Source organism: Cebus imitator, unplaced genomic scaffold (assembly GCF_001604975.1).
Source record: "Cebus imitator isolate Cc_AM_T3 unplaced genomic scaffold, Cebus_imitator-1.0 Scaffold225, whole genome shotgun sequence".
Lineage (NCBI taxonomy): Eukaryota > Metazoa > Chordata > Mammalia > Primates > Cebidae > Cebus > Cebus imitator.
The window spans coordinates 3345495-3372463 of NW_016107540.1; the positions used below are offsets into that span (position 1 = coordinate 3345495).

The window sequence follows — 26969 nt, forward strand, 5'->3', positions numbered from 1 at the left end:
AAAAAAAAAAAAAAAAAAAAAAATCTATTTCTATTAAAAAACAATTACAACTCTAGTATACATCCATGGTAGAGTTGTGTGCTTTTGTCTTTCAAATTTCATCTCTATGCACAGAGGGTTCGGTGATTTTAGAGAATCTCAACTCTCAGTAAGAGAAGAATAATGACCTCCCCCTACTTATACTTAATGTATTGCTATGTGCAAATAGCTAGGTAGTTGTGCACAATGGCCGTGGTGCTGCCCATCGTTAGTGTTAACGCTTGACAGAACTTGGCGTGGAGAGCAAGTTGCAGCTCTGTGCATCTCACCAAAGGGCTGCAGCAAATCACATTTAGTGCTCAGGAGCCAGGTCACCTCAACCACAGAAACCGGCCTCGCATGTAAAAATGCAAGGGGAGCCAAAAGCTGGGGAGTAGGGCCAAGAGTCTTCTAGGCCAGATTTCAAATGTGAAATATGCATCAGATGTTTCCAAACTGATAGTATTTATGTCTGCTTATTTATAGTTCCAAAAACTCTAATTGTTCTTAATGTTTTTCTAAAGATCTCACGTTACACGAGTTCCATGAAACAAAAGATCAGACTAGAAACAATTGCATTCACCGTGATGTTAGTTTGAATTTTTAAATGTGCTTGTCCGTAGCCATAGAGAAGAGACCAGTGTAAAAGGCTAATTAATCAAATTCTGATTTTTGAGGGAAGATTTTGTTCTCAGTCTTGCACAAATGATTCCCTCTGAGTTAAAATGTGTCAGGGGTATTCAGCAGTATTTAAATGAGGGTCTTCCTTTATTTTGAGCACCCCAAATCCCAAATGTCAGAGGGGGCCGACAGATTGATGTCACACTTGTTAGGCAGTGTGGACGCCGGGGTGGATTGGGCTGACCTGTCCTTGCCATGTCTTGTCCAGTAAGCCTGCCCCTGGGGTCTGGCGGCCACTGCAGCCCGGATGGAGCCCCGCAGGTGCTGTCAGAGGCGGAGGAGACTGTGTCGGTTGGCAGCTGTTTCGCGTCGGAGGACACGACCGAGGACTCAGGAGTGATGAGTTCCCCCTCAGACATCGTCTCTCTAGACTCGCAGCAGGACAGCATGAAATCCAAAGACAAGTGGGCCACAGACCAGGAGGACTGCAGTGACCAGGACCTTGCTGGAACCCCGGACCTGGGTCCCCAGAAGAGCCCCTTGTGGGAAAAGAATGGCTCTGAGAACGCACAGCTGAGGTGAGTCATGGGAAGGACGGGTGGGTACGGAAATCACAGCCACATCTGTGTCTCTAAGGAAGGTCTTTTGTCACGGGATCCAGCACGTGCTATCGCAGCCTGCTCTGCACCAGGGGCCCCCACGCTGATTCATGGCGGCTGCTCTCAGTCCTGTCTCTGTGCAACTGTACATCCGCAGTAACTTACACAGACTGTGCAAGAGCTCTATGCATCCGTGCACCCGCGGGAACTTACACAGACTCTGCAAGAGCTCTGTGTGTCTGTGCATCTATAGGAACTTACACAGACTGTGCAAAAGCTCTGTGCGTCCGTGCATCCGCGGGAACTTACACAGACTGTGCAAGAGCTCTGTGCGTCCGTGCATCCGTGGGAACTTACACAGACTGTGCAAGAGCTCTGTGCGTCCGTGCACCCGCGGGAACTTACACAGACTGTGCAAGAGCTCTGTGCGTCCGTGTATCCGCGGGAACTTACACAGACTGTGCAAGAGCTCTGTGCGTCCGTGCACCCGCGGGAACTTACACAGACTGTGCAAGAGCTCTGTGCGTCCATGCACCCGCGGGAACTTACACAGACTGTGCAAGAGTGGCCTGTTTGCTTTGGCACCGTAGTATATGTTTCTCCTCAACATCATGTTAGTAAGATTTATCCATGATGGTATCTGTGTTGTTCGTTCATTTATTTACCCATTTTCTTAATAATGAACACAGATTGTTCTAGTTTTTCAGGGCCAGAAAACAATGAGCAAGAAACATGTATGTCTATTTACATGTAGAGACTTTTCTAGAAGGGAAAACTGACAGGAAAGAGACTCATCTTCAGCTTTGTGGAATACCTGAAATGCATGTGCAGTTGGCTGGCCCCCTGGTGTCTGTGAGGTCTCCTTGTCGCACACCAATGCCAGTAATTAAGATCAGTAGGCATTTTGAGCTTTGCCAGCATGTAGGCGTCAGATGGCATCTCATGTAGCTTTCATTTACAGTTCTCTGATTTGGAAGGATGAGCATCTTGTCATATATTCATTAGCAATTTGCGTTTTATATTGTATTAATTGCCTTTTCATAGCCTTTGCCCCTTTTTAAAAAGTTGTTATGTTTGTCCTAACATGCTGGCTCATGCCCATAATCCCAACATTTTGGGAGGCTGAAATAGGAGGATCGCTTGAGCCCAGGAGTTGAAGACCAGCATGGACAATATAGTGAAATCTTGTCTCTACAAAAAATTTAAAAATTAGCTGAGCATGGTAGTACATGCCTGTAGTCCCAGCTACTCTGGAGGCTCAGATGGGAGGATCGGTTGAGCCCAGGAGGTGGAGGTTGCAGTGAGTTGAGATTCTACCACTGCAGTCCAGCCTGGACAATAGAGCAAGACTCTGTCTCAAAAAAAAAAAATTGAATTAAATTAAAAATTGTTGTTTACCTTGTTCGATTATTAAATTCTCCTTTGTCAGTTATTTGCACATGGAGTGTCTCTAAGTCTGTGGCTTGAATTTAACTATGTTTTCTTTTCTTGTACAATGATTATCTTACATTTTAATATTATTTTATTTTTCCTTTTTCTCTCAGATGTGTATAATCTTTGCCTATTTAAGAGATCCTTCCTGTACCCTAAAAGACTAAAGATAGTCTGAATTTCTTGTAAAACTTTTAGTGTTGCTTTCTCACATTTGGGCCCTTCTGTACCTGGGTTTATTTTTGGTTGTGATGTGAAGAAGGATCTATTTTTCCCCACTGATTCCTGTCCCCACTGTGGACAGACAGTGTCCATGTCATGTTGTTCCGTTCCAGCGCTCTTTCTGTAGCACGAGTGTATTTGTCCATCTCTGTACCAACAACACACTGTCAGGATTCCTTTCTTTATTCTTACACAGAAGGGTATGTTGAGTCTCTTCAGCCCGCCAATGTTTTTCATCTTTTAGGTAACTTTAAGAACTCATCAAATAAATATTATGGAAATGTTAATAGAAGTAAGGTAAAATGGGCCTGGTGCAGTGGCTCAAGCCTATAATCCCAGCACTTTGGGAGGCTCTGATGGATGTATCACCTGAGGTCAGGAGTTCAAGACCAGCCTGGTCAACATGGCGAAACCCCGTCTCTACTAAAAACACAAAAAATTAGCTGGGTGTGGTGGTGCTTGCCTGTAGTCCCAGCTACTCAGAGGCTAAGGCAGGAGAATCGCTTGAAGCTGTGAACAGAGGTTGCAGTGAGCTGAGATCATACCACTGCGCTCCCACCTGGGTGACAGACACTCCATCTCAAAAATAACAATAATAATAATAAGATAAAATGATTTAATGAAATAGTTTATAAGCCAGTCACTAAAATGAATAAATGCTTTCATAATATATTTTTCAGGTTTTGTTCCAAGCCTATTTATATGAACACACAAATCCGTATCTGGTTAGTGTCATTGTCTTATCAATAATAATTTATATTTCTTTATACCTAACAGTTTGTCATGAACACTTCCCCATGTTGTTATACACACTCCCTAATAACTTTAAAGTATAGCTCTTCAATTCTAAGGATGACTCCAAGACCAAGTTTATATTTCATCAGAAAGGAAATTCGAAGGCAGCATTTGGGTCCTTCCTACCTACCCCACACAGGATTTTTGCTGAGGTTAGCCTGTGTTGTTTATATCTGTGAAAATAGAGGAAAATTATGGCATTTTTTCCTTTTAGTCATTTAACATAAAGAAAAACCGCTTTCTTCAGTAATCCCTAAGCCTGCTCTGCCATTTGCACGGGGATGGCACAGGTTTGCGTTCCACATCTGAAACTAATCAGACATGGGTAACTCTGCACCCCGAGGGACGCTGCCCATAGGACTCATTGTTTGCTTCGCTGGTACTGACCCTTGATGTCAAATCTTGCTGATTTCTATCCAAATAATGTGGGCTAATGTTGACTATGGCCACAGCCAGGATAATCATTGAGTCTTTGGAACCCGATGCTTTATGCAAACAGGGAACATGGCATGTTTTTCTGCCCTCATCTCTGGGGTGCCACTGAATTTGAGAGTGCTGTGGTCAGGAAGGAGGGAGTTTGGGAACCTGATAGACCTACAGTGGAATCTCACCACCGCCACCTGGCTGTTTGGCCTTTAAGAGTCCACCTAATTTTGCCAAGGCTTACCTTTTGATCATACACAGTGCAGATATGCCACCTGTCTATCAGTTGTCATGAGCCTGTGAAAAGCCCAGCACAGATGACACCATGCATGTTGCATGTATAACAAGTAGGACCCATTGTCAGAACCAATGCTCTTCGTTTAGGAAATGGGGACCCCATGAATTGCCTTGGACAATCATTTTTCTTCACTGGGTTGTGGTCAGCTCATCAGTCAGATGAAGATGAAGGTGATCTCTGAGCCCCTCAGCCCTGTCTGTGATGCTGGGTTATTTGCCCAAGAGTTGGAATTGACTCTGTTCTTGCATGGAATGATGAAAAAAAAAAAAATAGTTTTTTTTTTTTTTTGGAGGGTAGGCGGGTTTCATAGAATGAATATAGCTTTTTGGGTACCGTTTTGAGGTTTTTTTTCTTTTTATGGGAATTAGCTCAACTGACAAATTAGACATATTTGGGGATTGCAGCATAGTATATCACATTTTTTCCCCAAATACATTATTTCCAATAAATTTCAGGATTACTCAAAAGCAGCTCCTTCAGTGCAATGTAGGAGTTGCAAACATGGATGCCTTAGGGGCCAGGCAGTGTAGAAAACACATGCTTTCTCTAAAGAGAGCAGCCCTACTTCCTTTGTCCACCTGTCACCCTGTGGGTTATAAACCCAGTGTGGCCAGTTTTCGAAGAGAAGCCAGAAATCTAGATTTGTATGTGAAGTCTCCCAGATTGTAAATATTGTTGACAGATTCAAGCACTCAGGGTGAAACGGAACACACATGCAAGCTGGGTGTGGCCTGTTCCCAGACATACACCCTCCTGAGGACTGAAGGGTGCATCGGTTTTTCCACTTCTGTTTGGGAGAAAACAAGATTATTTTGCTTGCCTATTTGCTAACTTTGGAATATAGTTGCAGCTACTCAGGTATTTCCTGTGCTGTATGGCTTGAAAAATATCAATTCACACATAAATTTGGGAATGTAGAGAGAATCTGCCTTTTTTCACGAAAATAGTGTATTTCGGGGACAGGCTCTGCATTCACGTCTGCAGTGAGCCCTGTCGAATGCTTAGGCGGCACGGGGGTGGTGAAGGCAGCACTGGAGTCAGACAGGCTGTGGGGGCTGCCCAGGCAGCAGAACGCAGGTGTGGCCTGATGGAGCACCCAGTGGGGTGGTCTTGATCCCTGTAGTGAGGACCCATGCCTGGGGCCTGACTCAAAGTCAACTGGTGTGAACTGATGAGGGCGCAGAACCCACCACTGGTCACAGGAATGTGGCCTTGACCTTGGCCACCTGCACAGAAGAACCCTATCAGAACTAAATGGCATCCATGTTCAGACTCCAGTGATCAAGAGAAACAAGAGTAAAGAGGAGGCTTTCTGACAGGCAGTGTGAGCAAAGGCCTGACAGAGCGTCCCCAGTTGGCACCATGAGTTCCTCGTTCATTGTGCCCCTGAAACGCGTACCCAACACCACCTTGCTCAAGTGGAGGCCGCTCAAAGAGGGCATGACCACTGTTCCTGGTGCCCTGTGTCTGGTCCCTGAGCCCAGCCTCCTGGCCCTATCCTGGATGACCCCCATGCCTGCTTTCCACACCTCATCCTGAGCTGCCCATTTGTGCTCCCAGAACCCATGTTCATCTTATGTGGCAAACGATGAAGAGAAGATGCAGGACCTGGCTGTGACATGAGCCCTCTCTATTCCCTCTGAATGCCAGGTCTTAGGGGCTCAGGCAAAGCGGAAGTCACCCTCTGGCTGGCCAGCTGGCAAGGCCAGGCCTCTAGACTGGGCATGGAGATGGATAGGTTGTGAAGCTGTCCCCGACAGTCCCAGACACCTTGGAAGTGTCTGCTGAAAGTCTCTGCTATAGTGCCAGTCACCAGGAAAATGAGGATTGGTCATGGTTTGCAACTTGGCCAAGGTGGTGTCTTTATTGCCACCCCTCTGTTACTTGGGTTTTCACTAAACACTGCTTGGAAACAGCCTTAAGACCCTTTATCACCTGGGAAGACCCACGTGTATAAGGTTCACATTGCTATGTTCTAGTTTTCTTAGCTATTCCTCCTTTCTCTGCACTCTGCAAAAGTCAAAGTCATCTAGACTCCTTTGGCTAGGCTTGCCTGTCACACATCAACAAGCTGGAGGCGAATGCCATTTCCTCAAGAGCTCTGCCCCCTGTCCAAGGAGAGAGCCACGTTGAGCTGGCCGCAGCTAAAAACCGTCCTAACCAAGTGGCATCTTCACTGCTTGGGTTTTGTGTTTAGAGGCTTGACTGGCCTTGCGCTGTTGCAGCTCCTGCTGCATACATGGCAGCATCAGTGGGTTCCATTCAGTGTCCTTGGAGCCAAGGCGTTCAACTGAAGAGTCTCAAGAATAAATAGCATGCTTCTAAGACGAGCAAGTGTGAATGCTTGGTAATAACTGGAACGTGTTACATGTGCTGCTGCAACTTGAAAAGGATGTGTTTTTCATCAAGTCGTTTGATCATATCCAGTTGTAATCCTTCACTGCAAAATAAATCTCAATTGAAACTTGACCTTGTAAAGGGAACATCAGACTCCCAGAGTCTTCCCCTCACCATAGTACAGCCAGTAAAGAAACTCCTGAGGAAGAACTCAGCCCAAGAGCTGAACAGGAATAACAGAAATGTGCATGTGGTGGTCGCATTTCATTCTGGGGACACCTGGGCATGGCCCTCAGGGAAGATCCCGTGTGCCTCACACACAGCTCTGCCCTGAACTGCGTGGACTCAGAGAGCTCTTCCAACAGGCATCTGTCCCTTGCATATGACCCCAGCCAATGTTCCTAATACTTAAAGAGCCACTTCACATGAAGATTGAAGAGTTCACATTTAGATTGCTTAGGGAAGGAACTGCCTGTGGCTGGCAGTGGTGTGCCCAGTAACTTTGCCTCGCGGTTCAATTTCCTGGTCAGTAAAATCAAGATAGGCACTACCTTCCCCTTACAATAGTGCCCGGTACATTGCTGGCCTTCAACAAATGATAGCTGGTGTTATTGTTGCTGATATTGTTATGGACAACTGACTGAGGAAGGGGAGAAATTTGATTTGTTAGGTAATCTTTGTAAGCTGTATCTAACTCTGATCATCTTCCTCTTTATAATGTGTTTGAAAAGAAATAGACACATATATGTGTGTGCATGCATATATGTGCATGTATGTGTATATATGTATGTGTATATATATGTATGTGTATATATGTATGCGTATGTGTGTGTGTGTATATGTGTGTGTCTGTACATATATATGAGAGACAGAGAGAGAGAGATGAATGGGTAAGAAGAGGAGACTATTACCTCCTCCTACCTGTAGGGAAGGAACCGTGAAACTAACACTGATTATAAACTTTTGAATCCTGAAAGCAGCCTTGCTATAATCAGGCAATTTATGTAACTGTGTATAATTATTGCGAAAATCGGAGTTCTAGGGTTCCTTTGGGGAACATCAGTTACGCAGGAATGTTGTGAGGAATAAATGAAAGAGATTGAATAAGTGAAGTCATGTGCAGAGCCACCAAAGGTAGAGAGCAGAGCTTCTCCAGTTGAAGGGAGCCTCCCTGAAGTACCCGGTGCCCCGTTTCAGCCCGGCAGCCCATACATTCCTTCCCAGCCCCCACTTGTCGGTGCATGCTGGGTTGATGGCCGCAGAAGTGCTTTGTGAGGAGCTGTGCCGTCACCTGCAGGCTTGTGGCTATGAGGAGCCTTATGGGACTGAAGGCCCGTAACAAGAGGTGCAGAGGGACCCAGATCACACCAGCCAACCTCTGAAACCTGGTAACTGTAGAAACTTTGTGACCACAGGAGCATTTAGAAACATTTAGCACCACCTAGAACCCTGAAACTTCATTGTTAACTGAAAGGTGATTATGCAGCTCATGATTATATAAGAGTGCACAGATTATGTACAAATACTATGCCTTTTTTTTTTTTTTTTTTTTTTTTTTGAGACAGAGTCTTGCTCTGTCACCCAGGCTATAGGACAGTGGTGCGATCTCAGCTCACTGCAACCTCCACCTCCCGGGTTCAAGTGATTCTCCTGCCTCAGCCTCTGTAGTAGCTAGAATTAATAGGTGCACGCCACACCACGCCCGGCTAAGTTTTGTATTTTTAGTAGAGATGGGGTTTCACCATGTTGGCCAGGCTGGTCTCGAACTCCTGACCTCAAGTGATCTGCCCGCCTTGGCTTCCCAAAGTGCTGGGATTACCAGCTTGAGCCACTGCACCCGGCTACTATGCCATTTTATACAAAGGACTTGAGCATCGGCAGATTTTGTTGTCTGTGGGAGATCCGAGAACCAATGCCCCTTTCCTCAGATACAGAGAGAGGATTGCATAAGGACTTTGTGACTGCAGGATCATTTAGAAGCATTTTCTACATGCTTCTAGACCCCTTCTAGAACCCTGAAACTTTGTGACTGCATTTACAAAGGAGTGTTTAAAACACATGTGAGACCTTGGAGAGCAGCAATGTCCAGCATGTGTGTGGTGGCTGAGCGCTTGCCGAGTGTCTGGTCCAAATTGACACGTGCTGCAAGTGCAAAACATGCATCAAATCTGGTGCGGAAAGAAAGCACTTTGTATTAACTACAGGCAGAAAGCACTGGGGTATTTTATTAAAATTAATTCTACCTATTTCTTTATACTTTCTTAACATCACTGTAAGAAGATTTTATATTATATACGTGGCTCATGTTGTATTGGGCACCATTGTTCCAGGACTCTGAAGCTTTGCTAATACAGGAACAATTACAATGGAGAGGTTAAGCACATATGACTGTCGTCAACTGTGTATTTTCCCAGGCTTCTTGCCATTAGTTTATCAAGTAATGGTTTTGAAATCACAGGAGTTGATTTGGTTGTCATTAACAAATTGGATTGCTACCTAAAAGAAATGTCTTTCTCCTCTCAGGCTTGTTTTTTGTTTTTTGTTTTTTTTTTTTTTCCATTAATTCTGCCATTGTACTAAATTGCTTAAGGAAACTCTTCTAGCCTCGTCAAAAAAAAAAAAAAAGTGACTTCATGTGCTATGAATCCATCTTGTACATTTCAGATTGGTCCAATTCAGCCCTTTCTCCCTCATAGCAAGTGAAAACAGCAAATCAAAAAGCGCTTTTGGCTCCTGGCACTAACTGGATGTGACTGCCCCTAGTTCTCGTTTTTGCTGGAGGCTGGGTGTGAATGCAGAGGTTCAGCAAGCCCTGCACTCACCCACTGGGTGGGTCGCTCACCCTGCCACTCTCTGAGCACCCCAAGAGGCTGGGCCTAAGGACGCAGGTCCACTTCTTGGTTTGAGACTTGCCAGTGCTGAGCTGTGACCCTCATATTGCATGCCGCAGTAGCCTAAACATTCATGTTCCCTGCAGAGTCCCCAGCTCCATGTGAGAAAATAACTCTGCGATACTTATTCAGCACGTGCAGCCTGACAGCAAAATGTCTGCCCTGTGTTTGCATTTTATTTTCTTGGTCTTAAGCCAGAACAAACTGTCAATAAGGAACATGTCTAAAGATTGGGGTATATGCTGGGTGGGGAAGGAAGCCCGGGAGAAAAACATCTGGGTAGGTTTACTTTAAGCTAACAGAGGCTGATGTTTCTTGCTGACTGGTAACTCTTCAGGCACACATACCTAAGGCTCCCCTGCTAAGCCCACAGGGAGCTCTCCTCCAATCCCAGTGACTAAGGGCATAAATCTGGTGATTTTACCCAAGAGAGAGGAATGTTTATAATCCATTAGTAACCCTTTGGAGAGAAGAAGATAGGAGTTAGGAAGGAAGGAAAATACCGCTCACTCTCCCTCCTCCTTTCTTACACTGGAAAGTAAAATTGATACATTGCCATTGGCTCTGGCTTTTGCTGAGATGCCAGGAGTTTGGCAGCTTCAGGAGAAACACCAAGCACGGTCCTGGGCTGCCTGGGCGCCAGACCTTACCACGGCGCACACAGGCTGGGAGCTCTTAGCTTGTGTCCACTCTTTCTTTCAGGGCAAGCAGGTCCCCGAGGAGCCAGCCCCACACTGAAGTGTCAGGAGCGAAACTAGAGCAGAGGTGGGATGCAGAGGTACCAGCAGAGCCTGGAACCAAATGGCAGCATCCAGGGCAACCCTGCAATGTCGAGTGAAGCCAATGGCAGGAGGGAGCTAGACAGGAAAGAACACAGGGATGAAGGACTAGGATTGATCGCAGGGTCCCCGGACTCTAGAAAGGCAGCTGTAACTGGTGGGTAGGGGTGAAACCAGCTGAGAAGCAGCCCCAAGTGCCTGGAGCTGGCCTCCTGCAGTTCTGTAGGGCAGTGAGCCGGGAGCCTGGGAGAAGGAACATGTCGAAGGGCTGAGACTGTCCAGACTTTGTGCAGCCTGTTACAGTTTCAGGCTGACAGCCACACACTAAGATCGCTAAGCACTCAGTAACAAAATAAAGTGCATACTGCGTGCAGAGTAAGAAAAATACAAACTCCTTTGCAGGAAAGAATCCTTGTTCACTAAAGGACAAAAATATCCTTTTGAATTTTGCTGGCTAAAAATTTGCTCTATCACTCAAGCCGCTTTGAACTCCAACAAGTACAGTTCTAAAGAAAAAGGGTAACGTAGTCACCCTAATTCATCCTTTTCAATAAATCACTCTGGTTGGTTTCTTGTCTAGAATTCTGTCACCCCACTTCTTGCTATTTTTATATTATCACAATGTTTCCATATATGTGTGTGCTGATTTCTTCATATAACATGCTAGCATAAGCATGGATCTGTGTTTCTATGTCAACTTTATGATCATATTTACTGATTTTGATGCACTTTGAAATTTACATGTAATAACTTAGGAAACTACCTATTTCTGGACATTTTAGAATTCTTACATGAACCCAGTGAACATTGTTGTGTTTGTATTTTTCCTTCTGTTGGGTTATTTCCTTAAGGCAGATTATTAAAAGAGAGATTAATGGGCCAAAGTTCTTACAGAGATAAAGTGATTTTTGTTTGTGTGTTTCTTGATGCCTGTTTCCACACTGCTTCCCAGTTAAAACCTGTAGCATCAAGTGTGGGTCTCTCAGATTCATCGCATCTTCATCAGCTTGGGGCAAGATTTTTGGGGGGTTTTGGTGGTGGTGGTCGGGGGGGGGTTTGTTTGTTTGTTCTGCTATTTTGCAAAATGGTAGAGTCAGTGGTGTTTTTATCTTGTTTGTTTTTTAAAATTCTTATTGCTATCATTCTGTTCCATGTCTCATAGTGACATGATTAAGCATACTTTAAAATAAAGGCAAATACTTTGAAGTAAAAGTATTGGCTGGGCTTTAAGCATCCTAAACTAAGAGCAAGCATTTAAAAAGTTTTCCAACTTTCCAAGTTTTAAATCTGTTTCCATTTCAGACTGCTCTTTTATATAGCAGTTTCCATTTTTCTCTGTCATAGCTTTTATTAAAAATTTAAATGTATTTAAACCATCACATTTCATGCAAGAGAAAAGCACAGCTTTAGTAAAGTGCGTTCACATAATTAAAGTCCATGGCAAAAGCAACAGGGAAGACAGTCATGCACCTCTTGTGGTCCTTATTAATGGGTCCACATGCACACACATCTCCCTTTGTGTAGCTTGTCAGAGGACATTAGCCGAAACTAATCTGGAAGCCACTTCCTGGCTCCCAAATGGACATAGTCACCAAGTAAGAAAGACTCATTTATCAGAATAAAAACTTTGCTACGTGAGGATTGTACAAAGCTTATTTCATGCATCATTATCTGGGCCTGATTAGCAATGATGGAAATTGGTCCTTAATTTTTAACAATCAGCGGAAAACAGACCTTCAGCTTCCACTGAAGATAGACAATTGCCATAGACATGTCTCTGTGTTTTCTGCACAATAGGAAAATAGAGGCAAGAGCCCTTGCAAAGACGGTTTTTAAATTGTTTTGGCAGCAGTTGTCTCACAGATGCCATTGTCCCTGTGACGTAAATAATGCCAGATCCGGCTCTCTGAGCAGGCCGGCTGACATCTTCCTGGCTGTGCCATGCCACAGGGGCCACGTTCTGTGTTGTGGCCCCCAGATGCAGCTGGTCCTTCCTGGGCTTTGGGATAGGCAGGCCTGGTTCTGGGTGCCAGTGTGAACTGGGCAGCTCTATAGTCTCTCTGTACATGGTTTCGTCTCTCTACGACAGTGACAGCAACACTACCTACGTGAAAAACTGCTTGTGAGGGTTATAATAAGATAATTGGTGCAAGGCATGCAGGCAGGCCTCACGCTGCTGGGAGCTTCCTCCTGTTGGGCCTGAGAGGAGGCCCTTGAGAAGGGGCTTGCGGGGTCCAGGGTGGAGCAGTTATTCCTTTTACTGTTGCTGTGAGGATTTTTGGCCATCCTCATTGTCTTTACGTCCCAGTTCAAGATCCCAGGGAGTTCAGCTCTGCAAGTGGCGTTATCAGGTCCCTATCACCCACCCAGGGCAGGAATTAAGCCCAAGTAAACGTAGACTCTGTAAAAGTCTTGATATTAGAGGAGTGAAATGTCTCCATTTCTGAGTCTGGTAGGGTGGGCCACTGCTAGGGTGGGCACAGATGGAGGCTGAGGTTATAAAATTGGTGGGACTTCTGGGAACACTCCCCCGTGCAGCCCCGCACAACCCTCCCCATGGGCTCCTCACAGCAGGAGGATCCTGCGCCAGAGGTATGCAGCCTCTATCACTGCGACCTCGAAGGACGCTGCCCTCCAATCCCCAAGTGCCGAGGAACAGCCAGGCTGTGCAGTGTGGAGGGGAGATGGACCAGCCCCCCGCCACGTGCACATGCTTGGCCTCCAGATGGCTTCAATCCTTCTTGCCAGGTGCAGGGGACTGCTGTAGTGCAATCCTTCTGCCAGGTGCAGAGATGCAAGCAAATCCTGGAGCACATGAACCTGTCTTTTGTTCCGTGGAATTAAAACTTTGACTTCAGTCCGCAGAGCGAATAAAACTGTGTGTGGTTTGGTTACTGTAACACTTTGGGGCCACACACACCATATATCACATGCACACCACATACAAGACATTTCCTCTACACATGCACACACCCTACATGCATCCCCCACACACGTGTTCACACATGAGGGACACACACCATATATCACATACAAACCACATACAGGACACATACTTCACACATGCACATACCTTACATGCATCCCACACACACATGCACACACATGGGGGACACACACCATATATCACATGCACACCACATACAAGACACATACTTTACACAGGCACATACCCTACATGCATCACACACACACATGCACACACATGGGGGACATACACCATATATCACGTGCAAACCACATACAAGACACATACTTCACACATGCACATACCCTACATGCATCCCACACACGTGCACACACAGGGAACACACACACCCATGAACATACAATCTGTGTCTCAGTAATTCTGAGGACAACAGTAGTACAGTGAGTGTGTGACTGCCTGAATTTGAGTATGAGCTGTTCTATCCTCAGATATTCCTGGAAAGGAGTACATTAAATCAATCGTAAGAGAAATTGAGTGTTCCCCCCTCCTCTTTGGTCTTCCCTAGAACTGAAAAAGCTGCCACAGCCTCAAATGATGAAGACCTGTTAATTACTGGACAGTTCCATGAAACCCTTGCAGAACTTGATGAGGACCTGGAAGGTAAGAGCCACCTGATTGCTGCTTTGATGTTATGCTGCGTCAAAGCAGGTGCCCACAGTAACTTCCTCTGAGCATACTTTGATATATCTGTGTGAGGAAACGGCCTTCAGAAGGAATTCCAGGTCAGCTTGGTGAAAGCCTGGATGTGAAGCACACGGTTTCCGGTAGACTGCTTTTTATCTGCGCTGCCAAGCAGTACCTGGAAACATCCGGCAGCTGCCTACAGTGTGCTCTGAATACTACTAATTTTGTCCATTAAAAAGTTTGCCACACATGTTTAAGAATAAAAAGGGTGGCAAAAAAGAAACAAATTTCCTCATGAAGACTTCCCTTAATTTGCTAATATATGGCATATCTTTTAATGAGATATCCTCAGCCTTTTGACCACAATGAAGCCGTTTTTAATGGAGCATCTCATGGCATTGGTATTACGTTGATATATTTTGGGGAAATAATACTGCAAGGCCAAAGCAGGTGGCAAGTAATTGCAGTAAGCAACTAGGGAACCTTTCAGACAAAGGAGCTGTGTTATTTTCTCCAATGCACATGTGGAAAATAAACTAAAACTTAGGTATTTATCACGCCTTAAAACAAAAAGAGAGAAAGAAGAGAACAGACTGCAGAACTGACTAGTAGTTTTGTCTGACTCACTTTTCAGTTTTCTGTCCTGAGAATGTATAGTTGACAGTGCTAAAAATCTGAATCAGCCGCAGTATGTCCCGCAGGTTCTCACCCCATGACCAGTATCGTGCTTGGAAGAGCCACGATAATTCTGAGATACTCGAGGCTGAGGCATCTGCTTCCTTGAGAAGTTAAAGCTGGCCAGGTGTGGTGGCTCACACCTGTAATCCCGGCACTTTGGGAGGCTGAGGTGGGCGAATCACAAGGTCAAGAGATCGAGACCATCCTGGCCAACATGGTGAAACCCCCATCTCTATTAAAAAAAAAAAAAAAAAAAAAAAGAAGAAGAAGAAGTTAAAGCTAGAGCCAGTGGTCCTCTAGATTTTGTTGTGCTTCTGGCAGACATGAGAAACATGGAGGTCAAAACCCACAACTCACTTTCATGTTCCTGTGTTGAGACAGGTTTTCCAGGGGCTTGGATCTAGAATCAGTTTTTTAAGTGAAGAGTGTTGGCAGCGTATTGTAACTGAATACCTTGCCTTGAAGCATCATGGGTCTGCAAACAGCTGTGTTGAGTAACAAAAGCTGAGATTCTCGCCCCGGGCATATTATGTAGATGACAAACCCAAATAACATTTTCAAACCTATGTACATAATGTACTCAAAAGTAACCCCAGGGAAATCGAAGTTGTGGCTGCAATTACACTAAGTAATTGGCATAGGAAACATCTGTGATTTGTGTTTGTCCCTCTTTGCAGAAATGGAAGACAGCTATGAAACAGACACCAGCTCCCTCACCAGCTCCATCCATGGTGCATCCAACCACTGCCCACAGGATGCCGTGATTCCTCACGGAGAAACGGATGCAATCCCAGTAACATTCATAGGGGAAGTTTCAGATGATCCTGTGGATTTGGGGTTGTTTTCCAACAGAAACAACAACGCTGGGTCTTTTGATTCAGAAGGTGTTTCCAGCAGGAGAGCCTCCCTGACGCCACTTCAGGCTGAGCACAGCCAGCCCCATGGAAAGGCGAGGGAAGTGGTACCTGCCCTGCACCCCACTTCCCGTGACATTGGAAAAGGAATCCGTGTGGCCTTATCCAACGTTCATAAAGATGGGGATCTAATGGAAACGGCGCCTAGGGTGACTTCTTTTGCTTCAAATCTTCACACAGACACCCTAAATGCAAAAGTGAAAGACAAGGCGTATGGCTGTGCTGATGGGGAGAGCACTCAGGCCACGAAGAGAGAGAATTCCCAACCAGTGAATGAAAAGGAGGGCAACTGTAAAAACGCTGCCTTGGCACCAACATCATGGCACCAGCAAGGCCAAAACCCGGGGAGAAGCTATGGACTTAAGCACGGCCTCACAACATATAAAATTATTCCTCCAAAGTCAGAAATGCGATGTTATGACAGAGACGTGTCCCTCTCCACCGGCGCCATTAAGATTGATGAGCTGGGGAACCTGGTGAGTCCCCATGCCACCGCCATCAGGATCATTTCCCTGTCTTCATCTGTGCCTGAAGCAGAATCTCAGCCCATTGGGAAAGTCAAAGAGTTCTGGAGGTCCAACTCTATGGAAAAACACCTGGGCCGGCCCTCGGAGAGCTCTGCCAGGGGACCCCCCTCCACCCCTGTGCCCACCCAGATGCAGCATTCAGAGAGCAGAATCCAAGCAGACCCCAAGCCAATATCGCTCCAGCAGCAGTCTACCCTCCACGAGGGCCGGAACCCCCTAGAGGAGAGGAGAAGCCAGCCGCCCACTGTGGGCATGGGTCATGTGAAGGTGCCAGCAGCTCACACCGCAGAAGTCACATTTCTCAAGCCTCAGAGAAGAACGTCCAGCCAGTATGTGGCCTCTGCCATTGCCAAGCGCATAGGACCCCCGAAAGTCCATGCCGATGTGGTGAGGCCACACGGTCATGCTGAGAAGGGTTATGTGGGCACCGTGCCATTGCTGGCTGCACCGCCTGTCACTGTGAAAGATGACAGGACCTCCAGCCCACATTCAGAGACACAAGGATGGAAGGATGGTGCCCAGTGGCCCTGTGTCACCCTTCCCGACAACAACAGGGAAGACTCAGCAGTGGGAGCCCCTCCTAGTGGAGAGATCAGTGACCCACACAGGAAGTTGCCTACTCAGGACGGTCATGCTGCTGTCCACAGAAGCTCCTGTTTCTCACTGGTTCCGTCTTCCCAGAGGGACCGTGTTTCTGTGGGACAGAGCTGTGGTTTCGGTGGAAAGCAAAGCACAAGTAAGCAGGAGGCCAGCTCAGCATCTGAGCCCAGACACGCACCTGACGGTACAGACCTGCCCCCTCCGTGCATGTTGGATGCCCAGGCCTGCAGCAGGGAGCTGCCCAATGGCTCCATGTGTGCCCCAGGCTGCGGTGAGCCTTCCCACCCTCCAGGAGGGTCTGGCACAGAAAGCCGCATTCTCCTAGAAAGAGAGGAAAAGCCCAGTGTGATCTCTACAGATGGAAATGAAACAGACAGTATTTGGCCACCCAGCATTTTTGGGCCAAAGAAAAAATTCAAACCTGTTGTCCAGAGACCAGTCCCCAAAGACACATCCCTGCACTCTGCCCTGATGGAAGCCATCCACTCCGCTGGAGGGAAGGACAGTCTCCGCAAGGTGAGGATGGCAGCCTCCAGCAGGCCACAGGAGGGTCCTGGGCAGGCCTTCCACACCTGCCTGCTTCAGTGCGCAGGTCTCAGAGTCTCAGCATGGAGGAGAGGGGTGAGGCAGGTTGAGGATAACAGTGAGGAATACCACATAGGTTCCATTTTAACTAGAATTCCCATCGTACTCCTCCAGATATTTGTACTGAACTACTAAAGGGCCAAAATGCATGGGTGTGAGGATAATCACACTGACTTCTGGCCCCTGGCTGCCCTCTGGGAAAGGTGACAGCTAGTAATGTCCATCCACAGGGCCAGAGGAGTAGAGAGGCCGGGGCAGGACCATGTGTATGATCATCCTTGAACAATGGAACGGGGGAGAAAATTCAAATGCACATGGGTCACTTCTTTCCCATATGCATTTGCAGCAGCAGCGAACTGTCATTCTTCAGTAACGCAGGAGTAATTTTAGGACAGGCCTTGCCCATTGCCTAGGCACTTAACATGCCACAAGTATTATCTCATTTAAATGCTACACCAACGCTGATAATGAGGGGATATTTTTTCCATTGTGCAGATGAGGAAACTGAGGCACAGTGAGGCCAAGGGGCCTGGTCCAAGGTCAGGCACTAGCTAGTGAGGGCCCTGGATTCTCTTCTGGGTCTGCAAGATGTAAACACACACATCTGCTCCGGAACGCTGGGATGAACAGCAGGAATGGTCTGCCATTAACAGGCAGTTGTTTGAAACTACCCCAGTTGTGCAGTCTTTGATTCTTCTGTCTGCCTTCTCATAGGCAGGGGTGTCCAATTGACCCTGTATGCTTCAGCTGACATGAGTGTCTTTTTTCTTTTTTCTTTTTTTTTTTTGAGATGGAGTCCTGCTCTGTGGCCCAGGCTGGAGTGCAGTAGCACAATCTTGGCTCACTGCAACTTCCATCTCCCAGTTGAAATGATTCTCCTGCCTCAGCCTCCCGAGTAGTTAGGATTACAGGCATGAGCCACCGCACCTGGCCCATGAGTGGGTTTTCTTATGAGCTGCCTTACACTTTGCATTTCTCCATGTTCTCGGTGAAATATGTGACATTGTAAATATTCTAGACAGCAGAACACACTACAGAGGGCAGGCCTGTGAAACTGTCCTACATGGAGGCAGAGGGCGAGCGATCTGCACTGCTGGCGGCCATCCGTGGGCACAGCGGCACCTGCTGCCTGAGGAAGGTAAGAGGTGAAGGGCCTTCCATTGGGGCCAGGAGCTTAAACCCAATCACCCCTTCTCCCCATGGACCTGGAGCTACAGAAGCTTCTGTTCTTTCTAGTGGATGGGAACCATCCATCTTCAGAGTGGCGAACCCAGCCTGCCTGGGACACTGGAGTGGACATGCTGCTCCAGGGTTTTGGGGCAGCCCCTGCCAAGGAACAGTGAGAGCTTCCAGAGACTCTCTCAGCCTTTGCTGAAGCACGGTTCCTTCCTGTGCCTAGAACTGAGCACTTTTCCAAATTCACCTGGACACCTAGCGTGGTATCCAGGCTTCCCTAATTGGACAGCCAGATTGAAGCCACCGCGCACCTAGAAAAATGTTGTTTCATGAATAGAGCGCTGGTTTTCGCACAACCTCTGGAGCCAGTATGTACTTGAGTTTGGGGCAGAATGGTCTCATCTTAGTTTCCACGCACAGCAATTGAGAAACAACGTGACTCGTACATTACTTATTAGGTTCTGAGTACATATCTTGTCCCCAATAATGGGTCAGATGTACGTGTCCAGCCTCTACTTCTATTCTTATATGCCAAGAAAAGTCATGAGGTCGGAGAGTTCTCAGTGAGGCAGGACTGCCAACTTCTGGTCTCTGGGATCAGTGGCTTGGCTGCCGACAGAGCGTGGGGGCAGATGTCTCAGCCACGGAGAAGACAGACTTCCTGGGCTTATTGCAAAAGAACTGTCTCAGGTCCAAGGTTAAGATAAGCAGCCATGTGCTGCCCTCTCAGAAAGAACCTTTGGGGACAGTGTCACCGCTTTAGTCTGTTTGGGCTGCTGTACCAGAATCCAACAGACTGGGTGGCTTATAAACGGAATTTTATCGCTCACGGTTCTGGAAGCTCAAAGTCTAAGATCAAGGCCCCGGCAGATTCAGTATCTCATGAGGGCCCACATTCTGGTTCATAGACGGCACCTTTCTGCATCCTCACACGGTAGCAGGGGTGAGAGAGCTCCCTGGAGCCTTTTTTTGTAAGAGCACTAATCCCATTCATGAGGGCTCCGCCTCCACCCCCAATTCTCATCTCCACATGCCACCACTTGGGCGCTGGGATTTCACACCTGAATTTTGGGAGATGTTCACTCGATAGTAGTCGTTTCATCTTCTCATTGCCAGGTGTCATCCTCCGCCTCTGAAGAGCTCCGGAGCTTCAGAGACGCCGCACTCTGTGCACAGGGCTTGGAAAGTCCTCCGCCGGAAGACTTTGGCCTTCCGCCGCCACCAGCCTTGCCCCCACCACCGCCTCCACCCTCCCAGGGCCTCTGCACACCAGCGACGGCCTCCAGGTTCAGCACGGGCACCCTTGGCAACAGCGCAGACGCAAGGCAAGCCTTGATGGACGCCATCCGCTCCGGCACAGGGGCTGCGAGACTGAGAAAGGTGATGGCAACTGTGCACGTGCATTTCTGTGGGGCCAGAGGGGTGGTGGGGCAGTGCAGATCCAGGGACACGCCTGCCTGTGGGCAGGAGCCGTGGGACGGGTCAGATGCAAGTGGGGTAGGGGAGAGCCAGAGTCACTGTGTCCCTCACGTGTACTGACCAGCGTGGCAGATGCAGGCTCCCATCTGCAGGTAAGAAAGTCAGCCTCCCGCATGGTAGGTGCCAGCTGCACTCCCCAGCTGCTTGGTGATGGTGATAGGTGGAATCTAAACCCCACTCTAACCCAAGCACGGTCACACCCTAACCAAAGTTTCCACCGGTCCAGGGACAGGATGGAAGATCACCCATTTTGGGTCCCACGGAGCACACATCACAAACTCACTGTGCTCAGCCTGCACGGAGGCCGCCAGCCTTATTCATTCATTTATTCTTTCATTCAATCTTACGTGCTTGCATTCCAGCCTAATGTTGGACAGTTATGGAATCTGAAGTCCCTTGAGCAGAGCATGCACTTTCTGGATCTCCCCAGCTTCTCGCAGTTTGGACTTGTGCTGGTCTGTACTTTACTGCCCACCTGGCCCCTGAAGGCTGTGGAATCTGTGACCCCCGCAGTGAAATTCCCAGATTAAAGGGCTGCTCGGGCCAGATAGCTTCTGAAACCTGTTTCAATTCTGACATGATTCAGTAAACGGATTGACCCTCCATCCCTGCCCATCGCTAGTGGATGTGGGGAGTTATGTTAGCAACTGGGAGGTTGGAAATAGATTTTATTTCCTGAGAGATTATTTCCAGATCCTAAGGTTATGTTTTCACTTGTGCCCAAGGGGTTGGTGCTAAAGATTATCCTCACTTTCTCTTTTTCTTTTTTTTTTTTGAGACGGAGTCACACTGTTGCCAGGCTAGAGTTCAGTGGTGTGATCTCGGCTCACTGTAACCTCCGTCTCCTGGGTTCAAGTGATTCCCCTGCCTCAGCTTCCTGAGTAGCTGAGGCCACAGGTGCGTGCCACCACGCCCAGCTAATTTTTTATATTTTAGTAGAGACAGGGTTTCACCATGGCCAGGATAGCCTTGATTTCCTGACTTCATGATCCTCCCGCCTCGGCCTCCCAAAGTGCTGGGATTACAGGCATGAGCCACCTTGCCCGGCCCCTATCCTCACTTTCTATATAAAGCAGGCCAGGCTCAGAGGAATGAGTTGCTTGGCTTGGCCACACAGGGCCTGGACTCAGACATGGATGAGTTTGGGCACAGGAAGTACTCATCTCTGACTCACAAGTTGTGTGCTCTGCAGAGAGCAGGCAACCCAGGAGACGCTGAGTGAGCCACTGTCACTTAGGACTGCTGGCACCATGGAGAAGGGAGACAGCTCTCCAGGTGCCCCACACCCTGCAGGCAGCCCTGCTGCGAAAGGCAGTCCCTTGAGGAATGGGTCCCCACAGACACCCAGAGGTCGCAACTTTGTTATCCTGTATGAGAACAGCCTGATCACCCACTGATTTGGTGGCTCTCTGAGTTCCGCAGGGGCCATTTGTGATAGCTGTTGGGTCAGCTCCCCAGAGTTTGTCCCGGTTTGAGAGTGAGGCATTCATAGCTGTGTGATGTTGCCCTGAGACATCAGCCAACAAAGAATCTTGCCAGTCGTCACTGCATGCACAGCCCACCCCAGGATGCTGGGGAGAAAAATGTCCTTAAGATGGCAAGGGATGTGGCAAGTTTCATACTGTCTCCTCAGGACGGGGGGATTGCAATTAAAAATGACTTAGGGCTCTTTGGTTTTCTTTATGCTTTTGTTATTTCTATGGAATTTATGTGTTGATGAATGTATGTACTTATGTAAAATGAGGGAAAAGTGAAGAGATTGGGGTGAATGGCTAAAGCCAGGTCATAAAAATAAGCACAAATTCTGTTGAAGATAGCTCTTGAGTGCAGCTCTGAGGCATCTTCTCTGCCCCACACACATGGCAGCCACCGATTTCAAGGACTGATCGTTGGAAGCCTCTCTGGAGGAGTATGAAGCCGTGAGGTTGGGATCAGCTCTGTCATTCTACTGATCCCAGGGTACATTTCTGAGCCTCTAAAACTGTTTCTCAATGTGAAGGCCATGGGACATCTCCATCTTGAATCATATTTTTCAGCCTGCAAATCTGCAATTTTCCAGTGCTTTCCAAGTGACTTTACATTAAGGTTGGAGACAATTGTCTATCTCATTTGAGCTTTTCGTGCATTTTGAAATTACACCGACTGGGGTCCCATGAAGGCCATGACCGCACACTGTACTCATTGCTTTATAAAAGTCATCTCAGTGACTGATTGCTGGATCTTTTTCTTTTACCCTCTCCATCTTGTGCAGAGTCATGAAGGGCCTGGGGCCCAGAGAGGCTGAAACCTGGCCTGAGGTCCACAACTATTAAATGGAGGAGACAAATCTAACACTAGGACTTTCTGCTTCTGAGAGTGCGTTCCTCTGCCTTACAGAAAGGAAAAAATAATAATAATAAGTTTGGGAATGGCCTGAAAGAACAGAGGAAGTTGTGCTGTGAGAAAAAAAGCAGGGAAATATGCACAGGCCACAGAGAGAGAGAGGCTGGGCCTGGACGAGGCCATGGGCGTTGGTGCCACACGAGACCCAGGCGTGCTTGGAGGAAAGGTGACCTCGGCTGTAAAGTGCTGGCCGTGGTGGGAGCCGGGATTGGGTTTCTTGCCCAGTCTCAGCCATCTGTCAGCTGCTTCAAAGGGCATTCAAAAGTCCAGGTTTTTATTGTTTCTTGGATTAGTCTGAGTCGTGTGACCTGCCTTATCCACCCTGGAAAGTTCTAGGTAATGAATATTTATGTGGCATTTCTGAGGTTTTGATGCCCTGAGCTGTTTACAAGATGCTCCAGGGCTGAAAGCTGGGCCCTGAGTTCCTCGCTAAGTCCTACTTTGGAAACCACACTCCCTGAGTCTCATTGTAGTACCATGGGAGTGCCAGGCCCAGTGACCCCAGAGCCTTCCTGCACGTGACGCTTTATCACAGAACCACAGAAAGTCTGCTGAAGAAAACCTGCCCTAGGACAGGAATTGGGTGGTCGACCTGCCCTCCTGGCCTCTGTTCAGCGTTCATCAGGGAGACGCAGGCGCAGAGGGCCAAGGTGGCCTCACCTGGACCAATGATTCTTTCTCTTGCAGGCGTTAGCTGACTACATGTCCTAGCAGTTTGCCCTGTCTGCTCATTTGTGTTGAGAGTAGACCTGTGGTCACGAGAAACATTTGCAATTCGGGGAATGAATTACAATTTTCCTAACAAGCCTGGTTAGATGGCACTATTCTGCTGTGCATGGATCCTGGAGGTTATATTTTCTTTGTAGCAAATACACTTTGGTGTATATTTTGGCATGCAAACATCAAATCATATGGGCTTCGTCTCTTTATGATTTAGTTTTTATTTCACCTTTTGGACTTTTAAAGCTATGCTGGCTGGGCATGGTGGCTCACACCTGTAATCCCAGCATTTTGGGAGGCTGAGGCCAGAGGATTGCTCGAGGCCAGGAGTTTGAGACGAGTCTGGGCAGCATAACAAGACCCCCAGTCTCTACAAAAAGTAAAAATGAGCCAGGTGTGGTGGCATGGGCCTGTAGTCCCAGTTCCTTGTGAGGTGAAGGTAGGAGGATTCTTCGAGCTCACAAGTTCAAGGCTGTAGTGAGCTATGATCAGACCACTGCGCTGGCATCGACCTGGGTGACAGAGCAAGATCCTGTCTCTTAAAAAATAACAAATGACATTTTTAAAAGAAAGAAAACATTTAAACTTGAGGAAAATACAGTAAATTCAGGGGCTCCCAGGGGGTACAGTGTGGGTTGGTTCTCTGTAGATTCTTAGTAGACATAGGGTTTCTTGGGTCTTCTTTTGGGTGTTCAGCGAGGGCTCCAGAACGGCATTGCTGGGAGCACATCGTGGGACAGAGGGGTGTCCCTGGCTTTCCCAGGGCTGGAGTGCGTGAGCCTGCAGGCTCTCCTCCCCCACTTAGCAGTGCAGCTGCCTCCTTTTAATGAGGGTGCTCAGCTGTGCTGGGAAGGTTCTCTGGGACAGTCGCAGACAAGCTGGGCGATTGGTCACCCAGCCTGTAATACACAAGTTTCACATTGGCAGTCCCACTGCCCATGATCATATACAAAAGGATAAATTTAATGTGGGAGGAATAATTACCTTAACAGTGACTTTGCCATTTTTCAAGGCAATTGAAATTACATTTGCCTTCATGGTGTGAATCCAATAATGTCTCTGCCTCTGTATTTGTGGCTGTCAGAGAAACTCCCAGCTGAGTTTTTCCTCCGGCTCCAAATAAGAGCATTTGCAGCTCTGCTGCATGTGTGCCCACTTCCTCAGTGGAACACCCACTCCTACCAAAGGCAGTGTTCAGATCTGCCCCCACCCCACCCCATACTCAGCGCTTGCTTCCACTTATGAAAGATACGGCTGTATGCGTCTGTCTCTGTTTTAAGTGCATTATTTCAGAAGGCCCGGAATGTACAAGTACCCTCCTAATCCATCTGTATATGTAAAACATTCACGTCTAGTGCTTCGTTCCACAAGCATTTCCGGAGAACCTACCAGGGTCTGGGCACTGTTGGAGCTGCTTGTGTGAGACGCATCGTCTGTGTCCTCGGGAGCTCTCAGCCAGAGGAAGGGGGCGGGACCTGGAGTCTGTTGTCAGCCTTAGGAGCTTTTCAAAAGAACCTGAGGTGGGCTAATCCTGATGACAGAGGGGACAGTACTCCTGGGTTCCAGGACTCATAGCACAACTAAGTGGATCTTTCCTCCCCAGAGGGCAGCAGAGCAAGCATCTACCCCAACACCTTCCTGGAAGTCAAGGCCACAGCTCCCCTTTGACAGGTGCAAAAATGGGGCACAGACGTCGTAAGTGACTTCCCCCAGCCCTTCCGTAGGTCCTTCTGCTGCTGGGCCCAGACACCTTATCAGCTCCTCGCTGCATTGGGAAATGTGCCACTGATCCAAGTTCCGGTCTCTTGTCTGGACCCTCACAGGTGCCTGTTTTCCCACGGCAGGAGTTAATTGATGTGGGCCACATGTGTCAGGACACTTGGCCTTGACCACAGACCTTGTGAGAAATGATCAGACATGTGACAGTAACAGGAGGCCCCAAGCCAGGAAAGAGAAACGACGCAGCAGCTCTCCTTTCGTCTAAGCCCCAGGTCTCCATGTGTGCGTTAGAGAACTCCCAGTTGCTGTGACCGGGGAATGGTGATTTCTATCAGGACGGGAATGTCACCCACAGTGCTGTTGCACCACCCCTGGGTTTGGCTGCTCGTGATGTAAACCTGTGGTATGCTCTGGTTAAGGTGGAATTGTTCGGAGGCACGGGTCAGTTCTGCCTTGGTAGACTTTGCATGTGACTCTTCTGCCTATTGCAACTCTACCAAGTCAGCTGCCTCTTCTGCCAGTAGCACGGGGGAAGCCTGTTGCGAGAAGCACCCCTACCCCAGTGACCGCCCTCGGCCAGCAAATGCTGTTCTCCACTCCTCTAAAACTGTTCCTCACACTCGACCAGCTCATTCCTCACTCATCCTTTTGCCCCTTTATTAACCTCATGTCTTTAGAAAGCCTCCCTCAGTCTAGATTAGGTTTCCAGGACGGTGTCACATCATTTTTCCTGCATAATGCAAACCGCAGCTCTAATTTCTCTGCAATTGGTGTGGCCTTTGTTACATGCTTGCCTCCCCTTCCACATCATGAGTTCCATGGGTCTTGCCCATCGCATCACGTGATGGAAAGGCAGACAGGCTCCCTGGGGCCTCCTTGATAAGGACACCAATCCCTTTGTGAGGTTCGACCCCCATGACCATCATATCACAGAGTCACACCTTTAATACCACCATCTTGGAGGTCAGGATTTCAGCACGTGAATTTGAGAGCACACAAGCATTCAGACCGTAACACTCCCCCTATTAATAAGTGGGGCCCTCAGGAAACATCTGGCTAAGTGGGGCACTGCATTTGTACAAGTAGATCAGGGGGATCCAATCTTTTGGCTTCCCTAGGCCACCCTGGAAGAAGAATTGTCTTGTGCCACTTATAAAATACACTAACGATAGCTGATGAGATTAAAAAACAATTGCAAAAAAATCTCATGATGTTTTAAGAAAGTTGACAAATTTGTGTTGGGACACATTTATAGTGGTCCCAGGCCATGTATTGGACAGGCTTGAAGTAGACGTTAAATCCCTTGCCATGGGAGTCCAGGAAGAGGGCCCAAGGGAACCTAGAGAAGAGAGGGACGTGGAGGAGCTTCAGGAAAAGGACAAGTGTGCCCAGTGTCAGACAGGCCCAAGTGGTGCCCGTCTTCCCAGTGCTTCTGGGTTTTGGGGTTTCACTTCCTCATCTGTAAGACTGATGCAAGGGATGCGTGAGAGAGCATGCACAGGGGAGGGTCCGCACCCAGCTCAGAGAAGATGCAGCAGAAAGGAGGCTGTGATCAGGGCTGTCCTCACAGACCTCACACTCCAGCTTCCTTGTGAAGGCTGCCAGGGAGGGATGACTAGCAGGATCCAGAGACCCCAAGGCCAAGGGAACTGGGAGGTGGGCCCTGGGGTCCCGGTCCAGACAGAGGACACTGCCTATTGGGCTGTGTGGGTGCCCTCTGCTCAAATGGCCTGGAAGGATCGTGACTGACTAGCATTTGATGTGAGGCGAGTTACCCTCTATAACTTTAGTTTCTTCGTCTTTATATTGGAGACACACGCGTAATAATGACAGTAATAAATCATTTGTTTGAGCTGATGTTTTAATGAGTGGACTTGTGTCATGCTTTAAATGGTGTCTGGCACATGCAGGCACACAGGAAAGATTCTAGATACTTTCCACGTGGTAGTGGTGGTGGTAATTGTGGTGATGGTGGCGGTGGTGATGGTGGTGGTAATTATGGTGGTGGTAGCAGTGGTGGCAGTGGTGGTGGTGGTAACTGTGGTGGTGGTGGCAGTGGTGTTGGTGTGGTAATTGTGGTGATGGTGGCAGTGGTGGTGGTGGTGATGGTAGTGGTAATTGTGGTGGCAGTGGTGATGGTGGTAACTGTGGTGGTGGTGGCA

At 47.8% G+C, this 26969-nt stretch overlaps 1 protein-coding gene across 6 annotated transcripts in view; it reads left to right on the forward strand.

Moving 5' to 3' along the window:
* The window catches only part of COBL (cordon-bleu WH2 repeat protein), a 287518-nt gene that overhangs the window by 258856 nt on the left and 1693 nt on the right, over positions 1-26969 (forward strand). For all 6 annotated transcript variants that reach the window (XM_017496912.2, XM_037727273.1, XM_037727270.1 and 3 more), the window contains 5 exons: positions 908-1217; positions 13909-14003; positions 15383-17262; positions 18350-18469; positions 19624-19887. In XM_017496912.2, the coding sequence (XP_017352401.1) occupies positions 908-1217; positions 13909-14003; positions 15383-17262; positions 18350-18469; positions 19624-19887 (2669 nt within the window). The remainder of the gene's footprint in view (positions 1-907; positions 1218-13908; positions 14004-15382; positions 17263-18349; positions 18470-19623; positions 19888-26969) is intronic.